Source organism: Podarcis vaucheri (genome assembly GCF_965113315.1).
Source record: "Podarcis vaucheri genome assembly, chromosome: 12".
Lineage (NCBI taxonomy): Eukaryota > Metazoa > Chordata > Lepidosauria > Squamata > Lacertidae > Podarcis > Podarcis vaucheri.
This window is the reverse complement of record NC_138750.1, coordinates 56,318,425-56,338,039: the sequence shown is the minus strand read 5'-3', so window position 1 is coordinate 56,338,039 and position 19,615 is coordinate 56,318,425. Positions and strand designations below refer to the sequence as shown.

Sequence of the window (19,615 nt, the reverse complement as noted above, 5' to 3'; positions counted from 1 at the left end):
GAAACTTCGCAGCCAAGTAGGGTTCCCACAAGGTCCATTCCTGAGGTTGGCTAGTCTATTCTGTCAGCAGTTATTAACTCTGCACACTTACAATGGCCTGGTAGCCAAACTGCAGTAAGTGTCTTCTTTTGCTTCCCTGCGACTAGCCATTTTCTCCAGAATTGCAATTTTCGCTGTAATAATAATAGGCTAGGAAAACTCCTGCCCCTGCCCCTGCATTTCCCATTCCCTTGCTTAAACACATTGGCAGTTTTCTTAACCAGTGTGCATGTGGCAAATTGTTTTTTCAGTTCTCACCTTACCTATCAACCCCGCTACGAATCATTTGAATCTGGGCCCTGATATGTTTGTGCCTGCTGCCTGGTTGATTTCAATTTTATTCCCTTTTTATCTACTTTCTTGAGCATGTGCTCAGGTGTTAATAAACCTGCAGTTTCTCTCTCCTTGTTTTGCTTTGTTGTAAAACTGGATTCCACTATCTGACTCTAATTCTGGCAACCCTTTGTGGGATTTTGGTGGTTCTTACTAAGCCAATGGGATTGGAGTGGATTTTCTTCTTGCATTGTCATTTCTCTATTCTAGCCTTCACCAACTTGTTGCCCTAGTGATACTTTGGACTACAACCCCCATCATTCCCAGCCAACATGGCTGTGTTGACTGGGGTTGATGGGAGGTGTAGTCCAAAACAACCAGAGGGCAACAGGTTAGTACTATTACTTTGCCTCAAGCATGTTCTTCTCTTGCTTTTGAGCCTTTTATTGTCCTTCAGGTTCTCTTTTTTTCCTGTTATCCTCTGGGTTCCAGATCTAATTATTTACCCTTCTTGCTTTCTGAGCCTTCTTTAGTTTTTATACCAGGTGATGTTCGGTAATGCTGACATAAAATATTTTCTTGCTCTTCTTGATTCCTTTGAACTTTCTACCATAAATACTGATTCTGATAGTCATGCTTTAGATAGAGGAGCAACTTTTGCTTTTTCATCTCTTGGTTCCTGTTGATTTTTCCTTGCTATTATCTAATCATCATCTCTATTACCAGACGTTGGTTTGCCTAATTGTTATTAATCCTTTCAACGATTTGACATGCATGTGATCCCACTTCTATTCCCTCTTGGTTAACCTTTACTTTCTCCTGTGCTTGCCTCACTTTCTCTAATGACAATGTAAAGACACTTCATTTTGCTTTCCCCATTAAAATTGATTTTTCACATTTTTATTTATTTTTGTTGACCTTTGTCCATCTCAACCTTTGCTTGCATTGTGACTGAAATTTTCACTCATGTGCTTGACCCACTAAAAATCTTTTGGCACATTACCCATTTATGCTTACCTCTTCTTCATGTGCTCTTGCTCTGCTAAGCACGACTTTTTCTTGTTTATTATTATGCTCTTCCCTGCCCCCCGGTCATTTTTTTACACTATTATTCTCCTTCTCTTCCTCCAACTTGTTCTCAGGGGGCTTTTTCATTCAGATATTTTTTGGAGTGTATGTGTCAATTTTTATTCCAAAAAAAAGCTGGCTGGTTTGTTTGTTTGTTTGTTTCTATTTTTAGTTTCCAGTCCTCTTTGTTCTCCATGTCATCATCTTTTGTACTCAATGAAATCTTCTTCATCATATTTTTTAAATTTTCTTTCCTTCCCTCTTTCTTAGAAATTTGTCACTGTTATCTTGTCGTGAAGAGCTATTACGTGTCCCCTTGATCCCATTTCCTTCTTTGTCTTAAACAGATTTCTTTGCTTCCTTTGTATTCTCAGTCTTTATTAACCTACTGTGTGTTTGCCATCCTACTTAACATCTGCTTTAGTTTCTCCTATTTAAAATAGCTTCTTGTGACCATTCATTGTTGGCTAACTACCATTCTGTTTCCCTCCTTTACTTGATTTCTAAACTACTTGAATGTTTTGTGGATCTGTTGGTGTTCCATTTTTTTACGACACACACTTTGATCCCTAAAAAGCTCTTTCCAGCCCTATCATTCAACATAAACTTCTAACTCATTTCCTTTTTCTGTTCAAACATCAGCTTCAGTTCTCTGTTCTTATTTTATCTTCCACTTCTGATTATATTCTTCTTTTGCTGATCCTTCATCTTGTCTCTGCTATTTCTTCGTAATTGTTTTCTCTCCCACTTCAGTCTTTTTCAAATAATGTCTTATCTGCTTGATTCTTTTTCCATGTTCCTTCTCTTTATCTGTTCCTGATACCACTTCCCTGATTTTCAAGCTTTCATCCTCCTCTTCCCTCTTTAGATTTTGTCAAAAGCTGTCATTTTCTATTGTTAAATATGGCTAAAGCTCATTCTCATTGGTTTTTGTCTTGTTTTCATGTTGCTATAATGCACATTTAGCCACTCATCCTTACTTTGTTTTCAATTCCTGTCTTTTCTCTTACATCAGGATTATATGTTTCTGTTACTGATTTCTCTGCATATATTATCTTGTTCACATTTATTTTCACATGATTGACTTTTAAATATATCCACTCTCTTGCATCTTCTTCTCTGATAATCAATAGATTATCTCCCACTGTTCAAAAGATCTCAAGAAGCCTCATTTTAACAATATATGGTTCTAAATTTGGAATTTCCCTTCTCCTTCTGAAGCATAATTATTCTGCATTTCATTTTTTTGCTGTCTTTTTAAACCTGTTTGGAGAGGGCCTCCTTTCCTATGTTTTCTGTATAGTCCCTAGTTGTTAAGATCCATAATAAACATTACATTATAGCTAGGCTTTTATCATTGTGGCTTTGAATAATTACTGTTGCTCTGGAGAGATTTGACCCTCTTGATTATTTCCCCTTTCAGCTTCCTTTTGAGCAGTCCCCTCAATTTTGAGAGATTTCCTCATTGGAATTCAAATCCACGTTGGACTTCTTCAGAGTTGTTAAATATGTTGAATTAGACAGCATTGTCTCTAGACACATCTCACATTGGGTCCTGGGTACCATTTAGAATTAAGTCCATGGTCTTTTCCCTTCCACCCAAACCCAGTTGGTTCCCTGACCAAAGGTGGGAGGTAGAATAATGAGATGGTATGTACAGTAATGGACGCGGGTGGCGCTGTAGGTTAAACCACAGAGCCTAGGACTTGCTGATCAGAAGGTCAGCGGTTCGAATCCCCGCGACAGGGTGAGCTCCCGTTGCTCGGTCCCTGCTCCTGCCAACCTAGCAGTTTGAAAGCATGTCAAAGTGCAAGTAGATAAATAGGTACTGCTCTGGCGGGAAGGTAAACGGCGTTTCCATGCTTCTCTGGTTTGCCAGAAGCGGCTTCGTCATGCTGGCCACATGACCCGGAAGCTGTACGCCGGCTCCCTCGGCTAATAATGCGAGATGAGCGCCACAACCCCAGAGTCGGCCACGACTGGACCTAATGGTCAGGGGTCCCTTTACCTTTACTATGTACAGTAAATGCATTGTAATCATAAGAATAAATCTGGGGGGTGGGGTGTATAAAACTTTTCTCAAAAAAAGTCACAAATCTCCAACCCCCTTCCCCATGGAGCAGAAAATTATGGAAATACATTTCACCATAGTTGCAGGTGTGTGTCTGGTAGGTGCCAAACAATGGGGTTTTCAACCAAGAATGTTATGAAAGGATAATAAGTTTCCAAAAGGTATTCTAATCTCATTTGTTGACCAAATCCCTCGGTTGTTCTGATAATGCTATCTTCCATACTTTTTGTCGCCACATAGAAATTTGTAAGGCGTTATCCACACTTTCGCTTGCCCCATGCCTAGAAAGCACAGGCCCAAGTGGTTTGCCCCACACTTTCCAGTGGTTTTGCCTTCCCTCCCACCACTTCCCCCCAGAAAACCTGCTCTTTAGCGCTAAATCGGACGGAACAGCAATCCGTGGAAAATGCAATCACTGTTTGTTCCAATTCAGTGCTAAACTACGGGTTTTCCCAAGGGAAAGTGGTGGGACAAACAGAGGTGTGGATAAGCCCTGAGTGCTTCAGTCATTTCCAGTTTGGGGCTGTAAGCAGCCCTATTGCTGCTAGAAGAAAAATAATAGGTCCCTTGTATTGAAGATCCATTTGTTCTTTCTGGACAATTGTTCAGAAAACTAGCACATGAATATTTTGTCTTGTGATGAGGTGTATTTCGTCAAAGACCTTTTGCTGGAAAGATTCTACTTTGGTACACCACATCTGGTACCAATGTCATTACATCTCCTCTAGCAAAGGAAGAAGGATGACTTGCTAATACAATTGCACTTTAGCAGGGTTAAGTGCCACCTATGCAATAATTTTCATAATACATGTTGACGTGTATTAGGGCCTAGGTTATGCCAGTCCTCTTCAGTCTGAGCCTCTAGGTCTAACTCCCAAAGATGTTTCATTGAATTAAGTTGGCCTTCTTGTAAATCACTGATTATCTTATAGATTATTGATAACATTTTTGATAGTGTACATTGGTGTACAAAATTAGATTTTCAGTTGGTATTAGAGACCTGGAGGCATGCAAGACAACAGATGGGTTGGATATAAAATAAAATATTCTTATCCAGGCATATGTGGGGTAATGCCCTTGGTCAGGGAGTGAACCAATCATCTGTTTCAGTTGCAGGATGGAAGGAGTTACCAGCTAGAAGCATGACTTGCAGCACGTTGTAGAGAGATAAGGTCCTTAGTGTGTCAATTGCTGTTGAAAAATCTTGTTACACATTAAACTTCATCTAGTTTTGGCTGGCACTTGTCTACTCTGGTGGTATATATGCTGTTATTTTGGGAATTTTAGTTAGTCTTCTCCAGATTAGAAGGTAGATTCTGTATTTATTTACAGCCTGCCAATCCATGTAGATAACTTCTCTACACATATAAACATTGAGCATCCTTCCTTCATTTTAGATCAAGGATTTGATTGTGCTGCCTGGATTTTTTCCCAGTACATTGGTTTGGAACAGGAGTGTAACAGGAAATACTGCAGAGTCTGTGCATGCATTGCATTCCTTTCCCGCCCTGAGAGAGGGGCCAACAAACAAAGCTTTCTTCTAGTAAAAAGAGACAAGCTGCACAAAGTTCAACAGCAGATGCAGCCACAGAATCCAAACATCCTTTTCTGCTGAGGGAAAGAATTCAGTCTGCTAAGTTTAACACACATACATGCACACGAAACAAAACAGCATTGTCGTTTTGAGATCTAAAGCTGGCAAATATATACCAGCTTCATTTAGTTGCCGTTCCTTGTGGAAGTTTGCTTGCTGTGACGAGGCATCGGAATGACGCATGGAGCAGTAAATAGTAATTTATCTAGAATATAGAACAATCCAGACAGCAGGCCGCTGGATTAAATGAGTATTGCTGTGCTTGACTTTTCAAAATTCAGATCCTTTTTTTAGTGGTGCACATTTAGTGCATCTCAGTTGGTCCTGTATGGAAGACAGAAGTCTGGACAGATTGCTTAATTCATGGGTAGGCAAACTAAGGCCCGGGGGCAGGATCCGGCCCAAATCGCCTTCTAAATCCGGCCCGTGGATGGTCCAGGAATCAGCGTGTTTTTACATGAGTAGAATGTGACCTTTTTAAAAAAAAAAAATGCATCTCTGGGTTATTTGTGGGGCCTGTCTGGCGTTTGTTTATTCAGGCATTTGCTGCTTGCTAAGATCCACAAGTGCTTGCTCTCGCTACTGTAAAATGGAGCATGGCAACAGCATCAATGCCTGAGGAGCAAATGCTACAAAATGCTTAAGTCATGGGTAGGCAAACTAAGGCCCGGGGGGCGGATCTGGCACAATCGCCTTCTCAATGCGGCCCGCAGATGGTGCAGGAATCAGCATGTTTTTACATGAGTAGAATGTGTGCTTATATTTAAAATGCATCTCTGGGTTATTTGTGGGGCATAGGAATTCGTTCATTTCCCCCCCAAAAAATATAGTCCAGCCCTCCACAAGGTCTGAGGGACAGTGGACCAGCCCCCTGCTGAAGAAGTTTGCTGATCCCTGGCTTAATTGCTATAGGAGATGCAGTTGACCGTTTCATCCAGTGAAAGCAACTTAATTGGCTGATAAGCTCTTATCACCTAAGCTGGATATTTTACATTGTGTTTCTTCTGAAGATGTTGCAGTTGATGCCTTTGTGAAGTCTCATATTTTGGAATTACATACACACAGAGGCTCAAACCTGAAAGAACTCGGCCATAGTTGGACACTGCCTTATGCCGTCAGTACATTGGTCCATCAGACTCAGTATTGTCATTGCTGATGGGCAGTGAATTTACAGGTTTCAAACGGGTCATCTCCAGTCCTTCCTGGACATGCTGTGGATTCAACCTGGGATCTGCATGCAAAGATTGTGCATTATTACGAAGCACTGGCCCTTTCCCTTTTGGCTTTTGGGGACCGAAAGAGTCGTGTCTGCTTTCTTACAAAGTCTGCTTAATATTTGGTTTTCATTTAACTGTTCATGCCTGGTAACGACAAGCATGTTTTAAGCCTCAGAACAGTTCCTCCCATTGTGGCCTCCTTGGCAGCCAGGAGGGAACTGGACAAGGCAAAGCTTAATGCAGCCTCCAGCTCACTTACTTTGCATTGGCCATCCAGAAGGATAGTGGACTGAGCTTCTCTCTCAGCTCCAGGGCACTGCCAAATGTGTGTCTGCACCACAGACCTTGGGGCAGTATTAACTGGAGGTAAGCAACTCCATTATTGCCTCTGCAGAGCTTAACTTAATGGTGTGGTTTTTTTTGCAATTAGCATAATTTTAAGATCGCTGATATTACTAATTCCCCTCCTTCCCAAACTGAAATACATTCTGGGTCAAGTAAAGACCCTTGAATTAAAACCTTGTCCAGGACTATAGAGGAACAATATTTGGCATGTACTTCCTTGACAGATTAGAGAACTGGGCAAAAATAAACAAGATGAATTTTAACAGGGAGAAATGTAAAGTATTGCACTTGGGCAAAAAAAATGAGAGGCACAAATACAAGATGGGTGACACCTGGCTTGAGAGCAGTACATGTGAAAAGGATCTAGGAGTCTTGGTTGATCACAAACTTGACATGAGCCAACAGTGTGACGCGGCAGCTAAAAAAGCCAATGCAATTCTGGGCTGCATCAATAGGAGTATAGCATCTAGATCAAGGGAAGTAATAGTGCCACTGTATTCTGCTCTGGTCAGACCACACCTGGAGTACTGTGTCCAGTTCTGGGCACCACAATTCAAGAAGGACACTGACAAACTGGAACGTGTCCAGAGGAGGGCAACCAAAATGGTCAAAGGCCTGGAAACGATGCCTTATGAGGAACGGCTAAGGGAGCTGGGCATGTTTAGCCTGGAGAAGAGGAGGTTAAGGGGTGATATGATAGCCATGTTCAAATATAGAAAAGGATGTCACATAGAGGAGGGAGAAAGGTTGTTTTCTGCTGCTCCGGAGAAGCGGACACGGAGCAATGGATCCAAACTACAAGAAAGAAGATTCCACCTAAACATTAGGAAGAACTTCCTGACAGTAAGAGCTGTTCGACAGTGGAATTTGCTGCCAAGGAGTGTGGTGGAGTCTCCTACTTTGGAGGTCTTTAAGCAGAGGCTTGACAACCATATGTCAGGAGTGCTCTGATGGTGTTTCCTGCTTGGCAGGGGGTTGGACTCGATGGCCCTTGTGGTCTCTTCCAACTCTATGATTCTATGATTCCTTTCCTTTTCTTTTTAACTTAGCAATCCTTGTACTGAACAGGAAACACATGTTGAATTTACTAGTTCTTCCTATTGGGTCTAGTCTGATTTGCTTAGCTATGGGAATAAATTACATCATTTGTTAAGTATTTGACAGAAAAGAGGAAGTGTGCGTGTGTGGAGTGGGAACTGAAGTGGATGGCAGATAGCATCATTTTAGGCTTTTCAGTCACCATTAACTCCCTGCAACAATGAATGGGCGTTTTCAGAGCAAGAAAAGCACTTCCTGAACGGGACTGAGAAAAATATCAAGAGTGCATACATGCTTATAAAGCTGAAATAAGTTCAGGTTGCTGCTCTGCTCTAGTTCTGATTTTTTGGGGTGATGGTTCAGATAAGAGCCAAATGTTTGCCCAGCATTGAACTAACTTGAAAGTAGTGATACTGGAGTGATTAGGGGAAGAATGCGATGCTCTACTCTCTGCCTAATTAAAAAAGAATGATACTTTTATGGTACATATTTGTACACAAGTTAAACTTATATGTTAAAGGTTCTGTTAGCCTGGTTTGGTTATAGTCATGTATAAAAAAGGTACCGTATTTTTCGCTCTATAACACGCACCCGACCATAACACGCACGTAGTTTTTAGAGGAGGAAAATCTGTAGGCATGCCACCCGTAGGCATTTCCTCCATAACACGCACAGATATTTCCCCTTACTTTCTAGGAGGAAAAAAGTGAGTGTTATGGTGCAAAAAATACGGTATATATATTGAAAGCGATTTTCATCCAAATGCAGAAGCTCTGTACTTGCACTACATTGAACTTGCATTCATAGTTCCAGATCCACATATGTGAATGAAAGTCTATTTATACACAGCTGGGTGAGGACAAGGTGCTGAAAACATTCTCGATAACATAATTTTACATATTACTGTGCACAGACAGATACTACAAGGGCACCTATTCCCCATTACAATCTCTGCTCTGAAGCCAGTGCAAAGACATTTGCTGCTGTTGTTACGCATTTCATTTCTGTGCTAACGTTATATTTCAAAGGGAAAAAAGTCTCAGAGCAGCTTAAAACACATGAAAACATCAAATAAAACCACCCAGAAGAAAACATTACAAAGGTGGTGTACTACAGAACAGACACTGAACGCAAACAAAATAATTACCTTAAACGTTTCAAAAGAAAGCATTACTAAAGGAAGTAAGATCTACAATTCACATTTAACTTGTTTCTAAAACCCAATAAAAAGTTATTTAAAAAATAACAATGAAATGCACATTTAAAACAGCATAATTAGCAAGAGAATAGCATATTATCATAAGCACAGAACTTAACTGTTACTGTTGCTGCCATGGTGGTTCGTGACAGGTGGCAGCAGTGAAAGCTCACGCTCAGTGACCTGAGTCTGCAGTAAGAGACAGTCAAGATGGTGTCTGGGTTCTTCAGCAGCCTCAGCCTTTGTAGCTGGAGTCAATCAGGACCTTCCCCTCCCAAGGCCAGATTGGAAACAGGCTTGCAAAGCAAGGAGCTACCTTCCCTACATTCTAAAAACACTGTGAAATATATTTGCAGCTAATGAATTTTGTATCTCCCTTGTAGTTGCTATTTAATGAAAAGAGGAAATATTAATTGAATGCATTGGTAGGATGATTAGTGCATTGATCAGAGATGAAATGTGCATTTAAATTACTGGGGGTGGTAGAAGTAGCCCACCAAGCCCTTCCTACTTCCTTACTAGAGATGTATTCTACTTCAGGTAAATAGTACATGGACGTGCGTCTAGACTACTTAGCAATTGTTTTAGACCAGATATATGTTGGAAAGTTTTTATTTCTGATTGCTTATTAGAAGGCACTGGGAGGATCCCCTTCAAAGACTTTTGCTCTTCATGTTTTTAGCCAACGTGGCGTAAGATTGATAGTGTGTTCCATTGCATATTGGAATCGTTGGTTAAAATGATATTAAGAAAATGCCAAAAATAAAAATAAATTTTGCAGAAGAAATATTGTCTTTCACGTGTAACATGGGGAGCTCGTTCTCAAGCAGATACTAGCTTCACTGCTCAGGGCCATCCTGGAACCGGATTCTGGTGTATATTATATTTTCTTGCTATTGGGAATCATGTGCATGTGTTAACATGGAATTGAAAACCATATGGATTTCATGTGCATTTTCTAGGAAGGATTTGGAAGCAAACAGAAACCAGGTAATCTTTCATAGCAGAGCAGGGAAACAGAATTTAGGGTGGACAAGTGTCCTGCTTCACAGAGGTCTGTCCTCTGTTTGATGGGTTGTCAGGTCATATTCCATACTGCATGATAGTTCATACAGCATTTAAAAGAAAAGAGCTCTAAGAAGGGAGAGCAGGTGCCTTGAAGTTGGACATCAACATTTAACAACAGCAGACTGAGCAGGCTCATAGGTTACTTGGTCACTGTTGTCTCCATATTGGGGAACTGTACTTCTTTTTAAGTTACTGTTTCTAAACCTACATCCATATACTTCTTTTCTTACCTTTGAGAGCCAGTGTGGCATAGTGGTTAGAGTGTCAGACGAGGATCTGGGAGACCAGGGTTCAAATCCCCACTTGGCCACGATGATCACCGGGTGACCTTGGGCCAGTCACTGCCTCTCAGCCTAACATACCTCAAGGGGGTTACCCACCTTGGAAGAATGGCAGATGCAGCTAATAGACTATATGGAGATGGCGGAAATGACTGGCAGAATCCGAGACCAGGGAGAAGAGTCAGTGGAAGAAGACTGGAGGAAATTTAAAATTTATTTGCAGAAATATTGTAAAATTTTTGAATGCTGATGACATTGAAATGAATTGAAGGGGCCCTAGCAACAAGGTAAAATGTAAGAGGGGATTAATAATAGATAAACTAATAGGACATGAATTTGCTGAACCAATTTTTAAAAAGGGATACAAAAATGGGAGACGTGAGGAAGTCAGGAAAATAAGTTAACTAAAGATGAGAAATTAAGAAGAGGGAAATTTTGTTTTTCTTTTATATGTGTTTTTTCTTTTTTGTGTGTTTAATGTCTGTATTTTTGTATTTTTGTACTTTGTAATTTTTGTATCTTTTTTTGCTTTTGTATTTTTCTAAACTTTTCTGTTGATAAAACCTAATAAAATATTATATAAAAAAATTAACATACCTCAAGGGGTTGTTGTGAGGATTATGTGAGGGGCAGGAGTACCATGTATGCTTCCTTGGGGGTGGATATACGGGCAAATCCCCATTTGCTGGTGTTTGGCATATTCTTGGCACTGGAAGGGAGCAGGGGCGAAATGGGGCAGGCTTATGCATGCCCCCCCCAACTCATGCAGTGCCTTGGAGTGCAACCCCCGCATAAATGGGGAGTTGCCTGTAAATGCAATTAATAAGTAAATGATACTGTTTTTAAATTAGCATATGGAAAGTTCATGCAAATTTCTGTCCTCTTTTGCCCTCTCTCTAGCAATGCGCACGTGTCCACCCTAACAGAATTGTCCCCTCTTTGCTCTTTTCCTAATGTAAATCTGAGGCCAGGGCTCTAGAAATAACTAGCTGAGCTTCTCAGCAAACTGCATCATTAGCACCTCATTACCCTGGATATTACTAAGCAGCTATTCCAGTATGTGCTGCCTGGGAAGTGTGTGCGTGCTATGAGGTCACTTTGCAGCAATGAACTACCAAGTTATTTGCTGAGCAGCGTTTTTGGAGTTAATTTACGAGCAGCATCCCAATGAACAGCTGCTCTTGCAGCATAATGGAAGTGTAAATGGGGAAGTTCAAAAAGGTGTGAGGAAAGGCAGCACAGGCTAACAGCATACCCATTCTGTATTTTTGGAAGACGCCTGTGCGTGAATTTGTTTTATGTCTGTGCATCAGTGTACACTGACCAACGCACAGTCTTCGCAATAATGCTCTATTCCAATGGCATGAGTATCACAACAGATCTGCTGCAGCCTTCATCCACCTTCACAGCTGTTGTAACATACCACTTGTTATCTTCCACATGTTCTGCTGTTGAGGACTTCTTGGATCATTCTTGGTCTATTAGCACAGTGTTGAAAATTCCCTCTGTTAAAAGGAAGGAATGTTTTCTTTAGAAGAATAGAATTCTTTCTTAGGAAATAGTAATCCCAAGCAATAAAAAGATGAAGCTCAATGCCATGTAGAACGTCACTATAGAATTTAGAATCAAAAGAATATATGTGAAGCAAAAATTCACCTGTAAAACAAAGCCATGACTAGAGATCCACAAATGTGCCACCACTGGCAATCATGTTTCTGAGACTCTGCGAGTTATTGTCTGCCCCCGTGCAAAATGGGCAAGACCAGGCCTCCAGATAAAGGGCTGAGGGAGCCAAAGGCATCATTGCTTCAAAAGGTCAACAAACCACAGTGCCTCGCAGCTGAAAGTTGTAGCAATCCTTCCGTGGATGCCTTTCGAAAAACTCTTTCGGAAGATTTGGCGAGCTAGCTTTCCTGGAATTGCCACTTTTTCTAGGACTTGTTGTTGGTTGCTTGAGCCCCAACAGAGGACCGTGAGTTCCCCTTTGCTAATATAGTGGCTGAATGAACTGTGAGCCAGGAAACCCCTGTCCCAGGAAACCTGTCAACTCACAAGGGGTCCCTTTAAGCAAGCTGCTGCTCTCTCGGATTCATCCTACTACCTACAATACGTAAATAGTGTTGGCCAAGCTTATTAGGCAGCCATAAGATAATGTGGTGAAAGGCTATATTACTTCATTATTTCATTCTCTTATTGGAATGCTTGAATTGCACAAAATAAGTAATTATTTACTGCTATTGCTTTCCTTGCTATCAGTTAGCAAATATGTGTACCTTACCGTACAGAGCTACTGCATATCCGCCTGCCACTTAACACTATATACATTGGGTTTTATATTCATCTGTAACTCTTCATTCGTTGCTTTATGATGCTGTCTGCATATTCTGTCATTTTAACTCTGCTTAAAAAGAATAGAATCCTAAGGGCAGTATGACAAGCCAATTTATCAGCAGGACTTATAACCACCTTACTTGCTCGTACATGTGGCACATACTTGGCTGCGTGCCTCTCCTTTAGTGCAGTTACTACTGTGAAATACTCATTCTGTACTCACGCACATGCACTTTAATACAGGGTAGCTCTTCACTGCTTGGTTAGGCAGCTGTTCTTTTGACTGATCTATATTTAAAGTCCAGTAAAAACATCTCATGCTTTTGGAAATAATAGCAATTTGGACGTGGGAAGGTGAGGAAGCTCTATCTGGCTTTAAAAGCTGCATTGATGTTTTGACTTGAAAGTGTCTCCAGAAAAATGTCTTAAGTAGAGTGAGCATCTTGTGGAGTGGCTGCAAATGTGACCGAGAAAGCAAACAGGGGGTTTTATTCGTTCCTTAGTGATCGTTCTGCTACACCATTTGGAGCCTTTCCTTTTTTGGAATGTCTGTCGTATGGAAGAATGAGTTTTTTTCTCCCTTCTTGTTGCTGAGTTGGCTTCTCTAAATGCGAACTCCTGAGCATTTGGCATTTTTAATATAAATTTGAGTAAGATTTATAGCACCTGTGCAAACAAGTGTTGCAGGTGAGCTCCCCTCCTGCCTCTCCCTCTCCCCCACCCCCAATTGGAGAAATATGGCTGGGAACGCTAAATGCTACTGTCATGCACCAGGAATGCTAAATGTGTTGCCTTGGGGATTGGAAGTTGGAGTCTGACACTGAGTGCTACCTTTTTTGAGGCTCATCCTGTATTCCTGAGCGAAGAAGGAAAGGGTGGTCTGCAGGCATTTAATAATATAATGTTGATACATAAATTGAAGCTGATGTCTCTCATGCACTGAGATGCAGAATGGGTGGGTCTTTTCTTGATCAACTCAGAACTCTGTAGGAGGACAAAACCAAAACAGCGTTATGTATGGACCAAACATGTTGTGACTGGTCCAGAATTGCAAATCCTGGTGAAGCATTTGCCTCTTTGACTGCATTGAAACAATGGCTAATAAGTGGTCTACAGATAGCACTGTTAGTGCCATTATGTGAGAGTCTTGTTTTCTTCGCTCTTCATCGCCTTTCACACCGAACCTGTTTCATATCCTCATAGTTCTATGATGGCCCTTAGACAGTGGCACAAATGCCGCAAGTTCTCATTGTCCACCACACTAAAGTACCATAACAGCTTTGAATTGCAACTGTATGAACCTTGGATATCAATTCAGAATATTCACTGTTCATTTAATCAGTAGCATACACCTTGAATATTCAATGTAAAATTCTGACATTTAGGCATTTTTTTTTTTTTACTGCTGGGGGTTTTTCTGGGGGGGGGGGTGCTGTATAAGAAGTATAAAATAGTTTTCCAGGAATGCTTCCTATGTACATTTAAAGATAATTTGCTAGCCTAGCTGTCCCCTTTTTCTTAAGACAATAACCACAAGATATAAAATTAAAAGTTGTAAAGAGCTGATAAATTCATTTAAAAGGGTTTCTCAAGTGTTATATCTCACACTTGCATCACAGTAACAGACATAGTCCTTGCATAATTTTGCAAAACTATAAAGATGTCAAAGGTTATTCCAGAACATCTTTCCACAAGGAAATGTGAGTCAGTGGTAGGCTCATGTCATGTGCTTTTGAGGCACATAGGCTATGAAGTAAAACCATTTCACATTAATTTAAATGGTTTCTTGAAACTCCAATCTTGTGTAAGGTACAATATGGCCTATATGCTGCTGCGCTATGAAAATTCACCTTTGGATAGACTTCTGCGTTAGTTGTGCAACACAAACTTCTTCCTTGTGTAAGAAATTGAAACTTAGTAACACAGATCCACTGAGGTACACATCTGCATCTTGAAAAAATATATTTGATCATAGGTAGGACCCATCTAGGGCAGCCTTAAGTACAGGCAATGACCGATATACGCGTGTCCAATTGATGTGTAACTGCGCATTGCAGTGACCTGGAAATGGCCAGAAAATGCCTATTCATTCTCTGCCGACACACACAGGGGTCAGGAGCATAACCCCACATGAATCAGTAACCCTTCCTAAAAGAGGGTTGAATGGTCTAGGCCTGGATATGAAATGGCTCTCCACCCCCCACCCACCCACCCACCCACTTGGTATAATGGTTTGAGGCTTCTTCCATTCACACTTGAGATACTTGATCTGGTAGGGCTTGTTTTTCTAGGCCTTTTGCTTAAGATACTTGCCTTATGGTTCCTTAATTCATTCAGAAGGTTCCTTCCCCACCCCCTTTTTATTTTTGTTTTAGAACCAATATAACTGCAGCTGGGTAATTGTTCTTTCTTATTTTAATTGGAGTTGGCCACACACAAACGGCCTGCATTTCTTGAGAGAGAGAACTGCAGGAAATAGGTAGTACTACCCACCACGTGCATGCCAAGCTGTGGCCCCCTCAGAAGAAAATTTGTGAAGATTTCAGCCATGTTATACAGCAGTGGTTGACAGTAAGGAAGCAGGCGGGCTGGAAGGGATAAAATCCATTAGGCCTTGGTTGATCTGCCAGCCACTCAGGTTGCCTGCCACTGCGTCTTGGGAAGGCAATTCATGAAGGCATAGGCCCTTCTGTTGCTAACACTCTGCAAGAATTTTGCATGCTCTGGAGTGCAAAATTTACATACTAAGTAAAGACCTAACATGGGGCTTAATCTTTGGTAAAATATCAGTGACCATCCCTTTTTGTTCCAAAATGTGTTTATTTCTGCCAGAAACTTTCAAAAGCCTGCATGATTTGCTCACATATGAGTCAGATGGAAGTAAACTAAGACCCTTCTGGTTTTGCAAGCATGACTCAAAATAATAATAATAATAATAATAATAATAATAATAATAATAATAATAATTTATTATTTGTACCCCACCCATCTGGCTGGATTTCCCCAGCCACTCTGGGCAGCTTCCAACAAAGATTAAAAATACATTAAAATGCCACACATTAAAAACCTCCTTGAACAGGGCTGCCTTCAGGTGTCTTCTAAATGTCAGGTAGTTGTTTATCTCTTTGACATCTGATGGGAGGGCGTTGCACAGGGCGGGCGCCACTACCGAGAAGGCCTTCTGCCTGGTTCCCTTTAGCTTTGCTTCTCGCAATGAGGGAACCGCCAGAAGGCCCTCGGAGCTGGACCTCAGTGTCCGGGCAGAACGATGGGGGTGGAGACACTCCTTCAGATATACTGGACCGAGGCCGTTTAGGGCTTTAAAGGTCAACACCAACACTTTGAATTGTGCTCGGAAACGTACTGGGAGCCAATGTAGGTCTTTCAAGACTGGTGTTATGTGGTCTCAGCGGCCGCCCCCAGTCAAAAGTCTAGCTGCTGCAGTCTGGATTAGTTGTAGTTTCCGGGTCACCTTCAAAGGTAGCCCCACGTAGAGCGCATCGCAGTAGTCCAAGCGGGAGATAACTAGAGCATGCACCACTCTGGCGAGACTGACAGTGTGCGGGCAGGTGGGGTCTCAGTCTGTGTACCAGATGGAGTTGGTAGACATAAATACCTGATTTGCCCCCAACCTCAGATCCTGACCCCTTTCAACACCCCAAAGATTGCTCCCCTCCCCGACGAAGCCAATGGGGAGACACCATGTGGGGTTCATTTCAGGCCAGACCTGGTCCTGTAGGGCAAAACTGTGAGCTGAACTTGCTTTGAGAACCTTTACTCATAAATGTTTGTTAGGGGTTTCTCTATATAAAAGACATCAAGTGGTGCAGGGAGTAATGGAAGGAAATGGTGAATAAGCTATATTTAATCTGCCACAAAATAACATTATTAGTACTATGCACATACTGGCTAGTCTGATGTGTGTGTCAGTTACTCACCTCCTTAGTCAGCAATAACGATGCTAAAACTTCTGCAACCAGAAAGTTGCAACTAAAGCTGTTGAAGGTGCAAAGAGGTTTAAGATGCTTGAGCTAAGAAACATTGGAGAGGGGGAATACTTTGTATTTACAGGGCAATGCTGTTCAGTATTTTCTTTAAATTAGACTTGTGCTTTGCCTCTATCTTAGGCAACAAGAAATTGCCTGCAGGCAGGTGCATGAATTCCATGTCCTTGAGCAAGGAGATCGGCAGAAGAGGGACATCCTAGCATAGAAACCAGACAGGCTTCAGGGGGGATTCTCTAGCCTTCCTCTGACACCTTCCAGCAGGCCAGTCACTCCTGTGAGTTTATGTTGGGTGGCCATCCGTCATGGATGCTTTACAGGGGTTTGGACTAGATGACCCTCTGGGTCCCTTCCAACCCCACAGTTCTGTGATTTTATGTAAAAGGCTGCATGAAAGTGTTCTCCAGGAACACAAATCGGTAGTCACACCTGGTACCTTTGGCTGATCCACACACACCCGGAGTTTGTAGTGAAGTGCAGGTAGAGAGTGCTTAGGGTTATTTTGCAGGAATAGTGAAGCAAGTGTAAAATGGTTGCTGTGAATGCCTGGATCTAGGTCATTCAGTATGTTGCTGTAGGGCATTGCCACATTTTAGCTAAATGGAGGTAAGCTGGCGAAGCGGGACCACACTAGCCTGGATAAGGGTCTTGATTGCTTGCCATGCTAGCAGCACACCTCCCTGTCACACCATTGTACTAGTGCAGGAAGTGAGCACCATTTTGTCCACTAGAGCCAGTTGATACCCAGTCATATGCTCTGGCATGGGAACTCAGCTGAGGTACAGCGGTTTATAAAAGGTGGATCCAAATACAGTGGTGCCCCGCAAGACGAATGCCTCGCAAGACAGAAAACTCGCTAGACGAAAGAGTTTTCCGTTTTGGAGGTGCTTCGCAAAACGAATCTCCTATGGGCTTGCTTCACAAGACGAAAATGTCTTGCGAGTTCCTGCGGGTTTTTTTTCCTTTCCCCCCTTTTTCTAAGCCGCTAAGCCGCTTATCAGCTGATCCGATAAGCCGCTAAAAGCCGCTAATAGCGCTAATCTGCTAATCCATCAATGGGCTTGCTTCGCAAGACAAAAAAACCACTAGACAAAGAGAATCACAGAACGGATTCTTTTCGTCTTGCGAGGCACCACTGTAGGTGGCTAAAATGTTTGAAGATTACGTTTTGGGCTTGTCTGACGCACTGCAGGCTCTACAAGAGGCTACATGAGCCAACAGAGGGACTCATGAAGCATCCTGTACCTTAACGGTGTGTGGCGAGAAAGAACAGCTTTGCAAGGGGGGAAATATTTCTTAACTTTAAGGAAAACTGCAGAATCAGGACAGGGGGAGCTCTTCCGCGACTGACAGATCTAGCTTGTAGTCATAGGAAATGAAAATTAATCGCCTTCTGTCTCAACCCATAGTCAAATTCACAAATACCTAGCACCAAAGCCCCTGGAACAATTTGTCTGCAATTTGACAGGGTTTTCTTTTTCTGCCCAGGATGACTTCTCTGGTGCCTCCATTTTTAGACCAATTGCCCACAAAAACTAAGGGAAAATAAATGACACCCCCCCACTTAAAATATTACTGCCCCCCTGGCAAGAATCTGCAGCTATCCTTCTGAAATTTGAGGTTTGGGTCCTCAGAAGGAGTAATCTGCCTGCAAACTTCATCTGGTTCTGCCCCAAAATGAAAGTTATAGCCTTTATATGTTTTGAAAAAACAAAGTCATGTTTTAGAGACATCCAACAAAACAGCTCCTGATCCAATTGATCCATTCTGGATCAATATATCTGCTGATTTCATCAAATTCTGTAAACGGGGAATTGTTAAAGTGTGTGTGTCTGTGTGTTTAAATTTCCCAATAGTGAATTTTGGGGAGGGGGGAGCAAAGTGGATTCAGACCCCCCAGCTGAACTGGAAAGCTTCGAATTTGGCCTGAGCCAAATCAGGCTATTTTACCAAGTGCCAAATGGGGAACCTGAGCTGAATTTTGTGGTCTCTACCCACCGCTACTACATAGTGTTTGTGCTATGCTGATGGGGGGGGTGTTTCCATGCACAGCTGACCCTTTTGCCCAAGCACTATCACAGAAGGCCTTTGGAAAAACCTTTCATTTCAGAAGCAGCTTGCTATGGGGCATAAGGTCCTGCTGTTTGTAGGAACGCATTTAACCCTCCCCCCAATCATTTCGGGCTTGCATCACTGGTTCCCCACTTACTTAAATCCTAGCTGTCACAACTTAATTACATATACAGATCACATCCAAGGCCAGAGCTGTGTCCTGAAATGAACTTCTGAACAGGTGCTTCTGACAGTCTTTGAAATGCATGTGTCAGCAATTTGTTTGGTTGTTTTGTTTGGTGGTGGTTGTTGTTTTTTTTCTGAAGGGCCGCAGAGGCACAGATGCCTTTCACATCTGCTGTGCCTACTCAAAGGTCCTGCCCAAATGGGTCGTAGATAGAACATTTTCTTCCCTCCTGTATTGTTTGTCATAGTGCCATGGCAATTCCCTGTGTTTCTTTATTGCATAAGAAACCAAAGAACTGCTTCACGCATTATTCTCTTGCTTGTTAAATGTAAAGTGTGAATGTGATGGGTGTCAGTGTTTGCTTCAGCATAATGTGTAGCTTTGCTGTAAAAAGCAGCAGGGAGACACACAGCTTGGCAAAATTATGTCCAGTATATTTCTCTGGTATAACCTGGCACTGCTGTCTTGGCACCAAACAGCCTTGAAGAAAAGAGGCAACAATTCCTCCTGGCATAACTCAAAAGAAGATGATTAGAAATAAGGTTTTCACCTTCAACATTATGATGTTACTTTAAAAGTACTATGAACACATGTAAGATAACTGACCCATTTCTTCAAGAGCCTAGGAAGCTGTTACACACCTCACTTCAAATGTTGCTTTTCTTTACAGTGTCCCAATGTAATCTCAGTTTGAAGAAGCAGAGGAGTCGAAGCATCTTTAGCACTTTGTTCTGCTGCTTTCGTGACTACAATGTTGAGCCACCATCTACCAACAGCACCAGTGTCCTTCCTCCATTGGTGGAAGAAAATGGCGGACTTCAGAAGGTTGGCATCTTCTTGCTAACACTT

The 19,615-nt window shown here is 41.9% G+C and overlaps 1 protein-coding gene across 1 annotated transcript in view; it reads left to right on the top strand.

The window, feature by feature from the left end:
- The window catches only part of CTDSPL (CTD small phosphatase like), a 74,696-nt gene that overhangs the window by 23,987 nt on the left and 31,094 nt on the right, over nucleotides 1-19,615 (top strand). Inside the window, exon 2 of the mRNA XM_082192596.1 lies at nucleotides 19,437-19,591. Within this exon, the coding sequence (XP_082048722.1) occupies nucleotides 19,437-19,591 (155 nt within the window). The remainder of the gene's footprint in view (nucleotides 1-19,436; nucleotides 19,592-19,615) is intronic.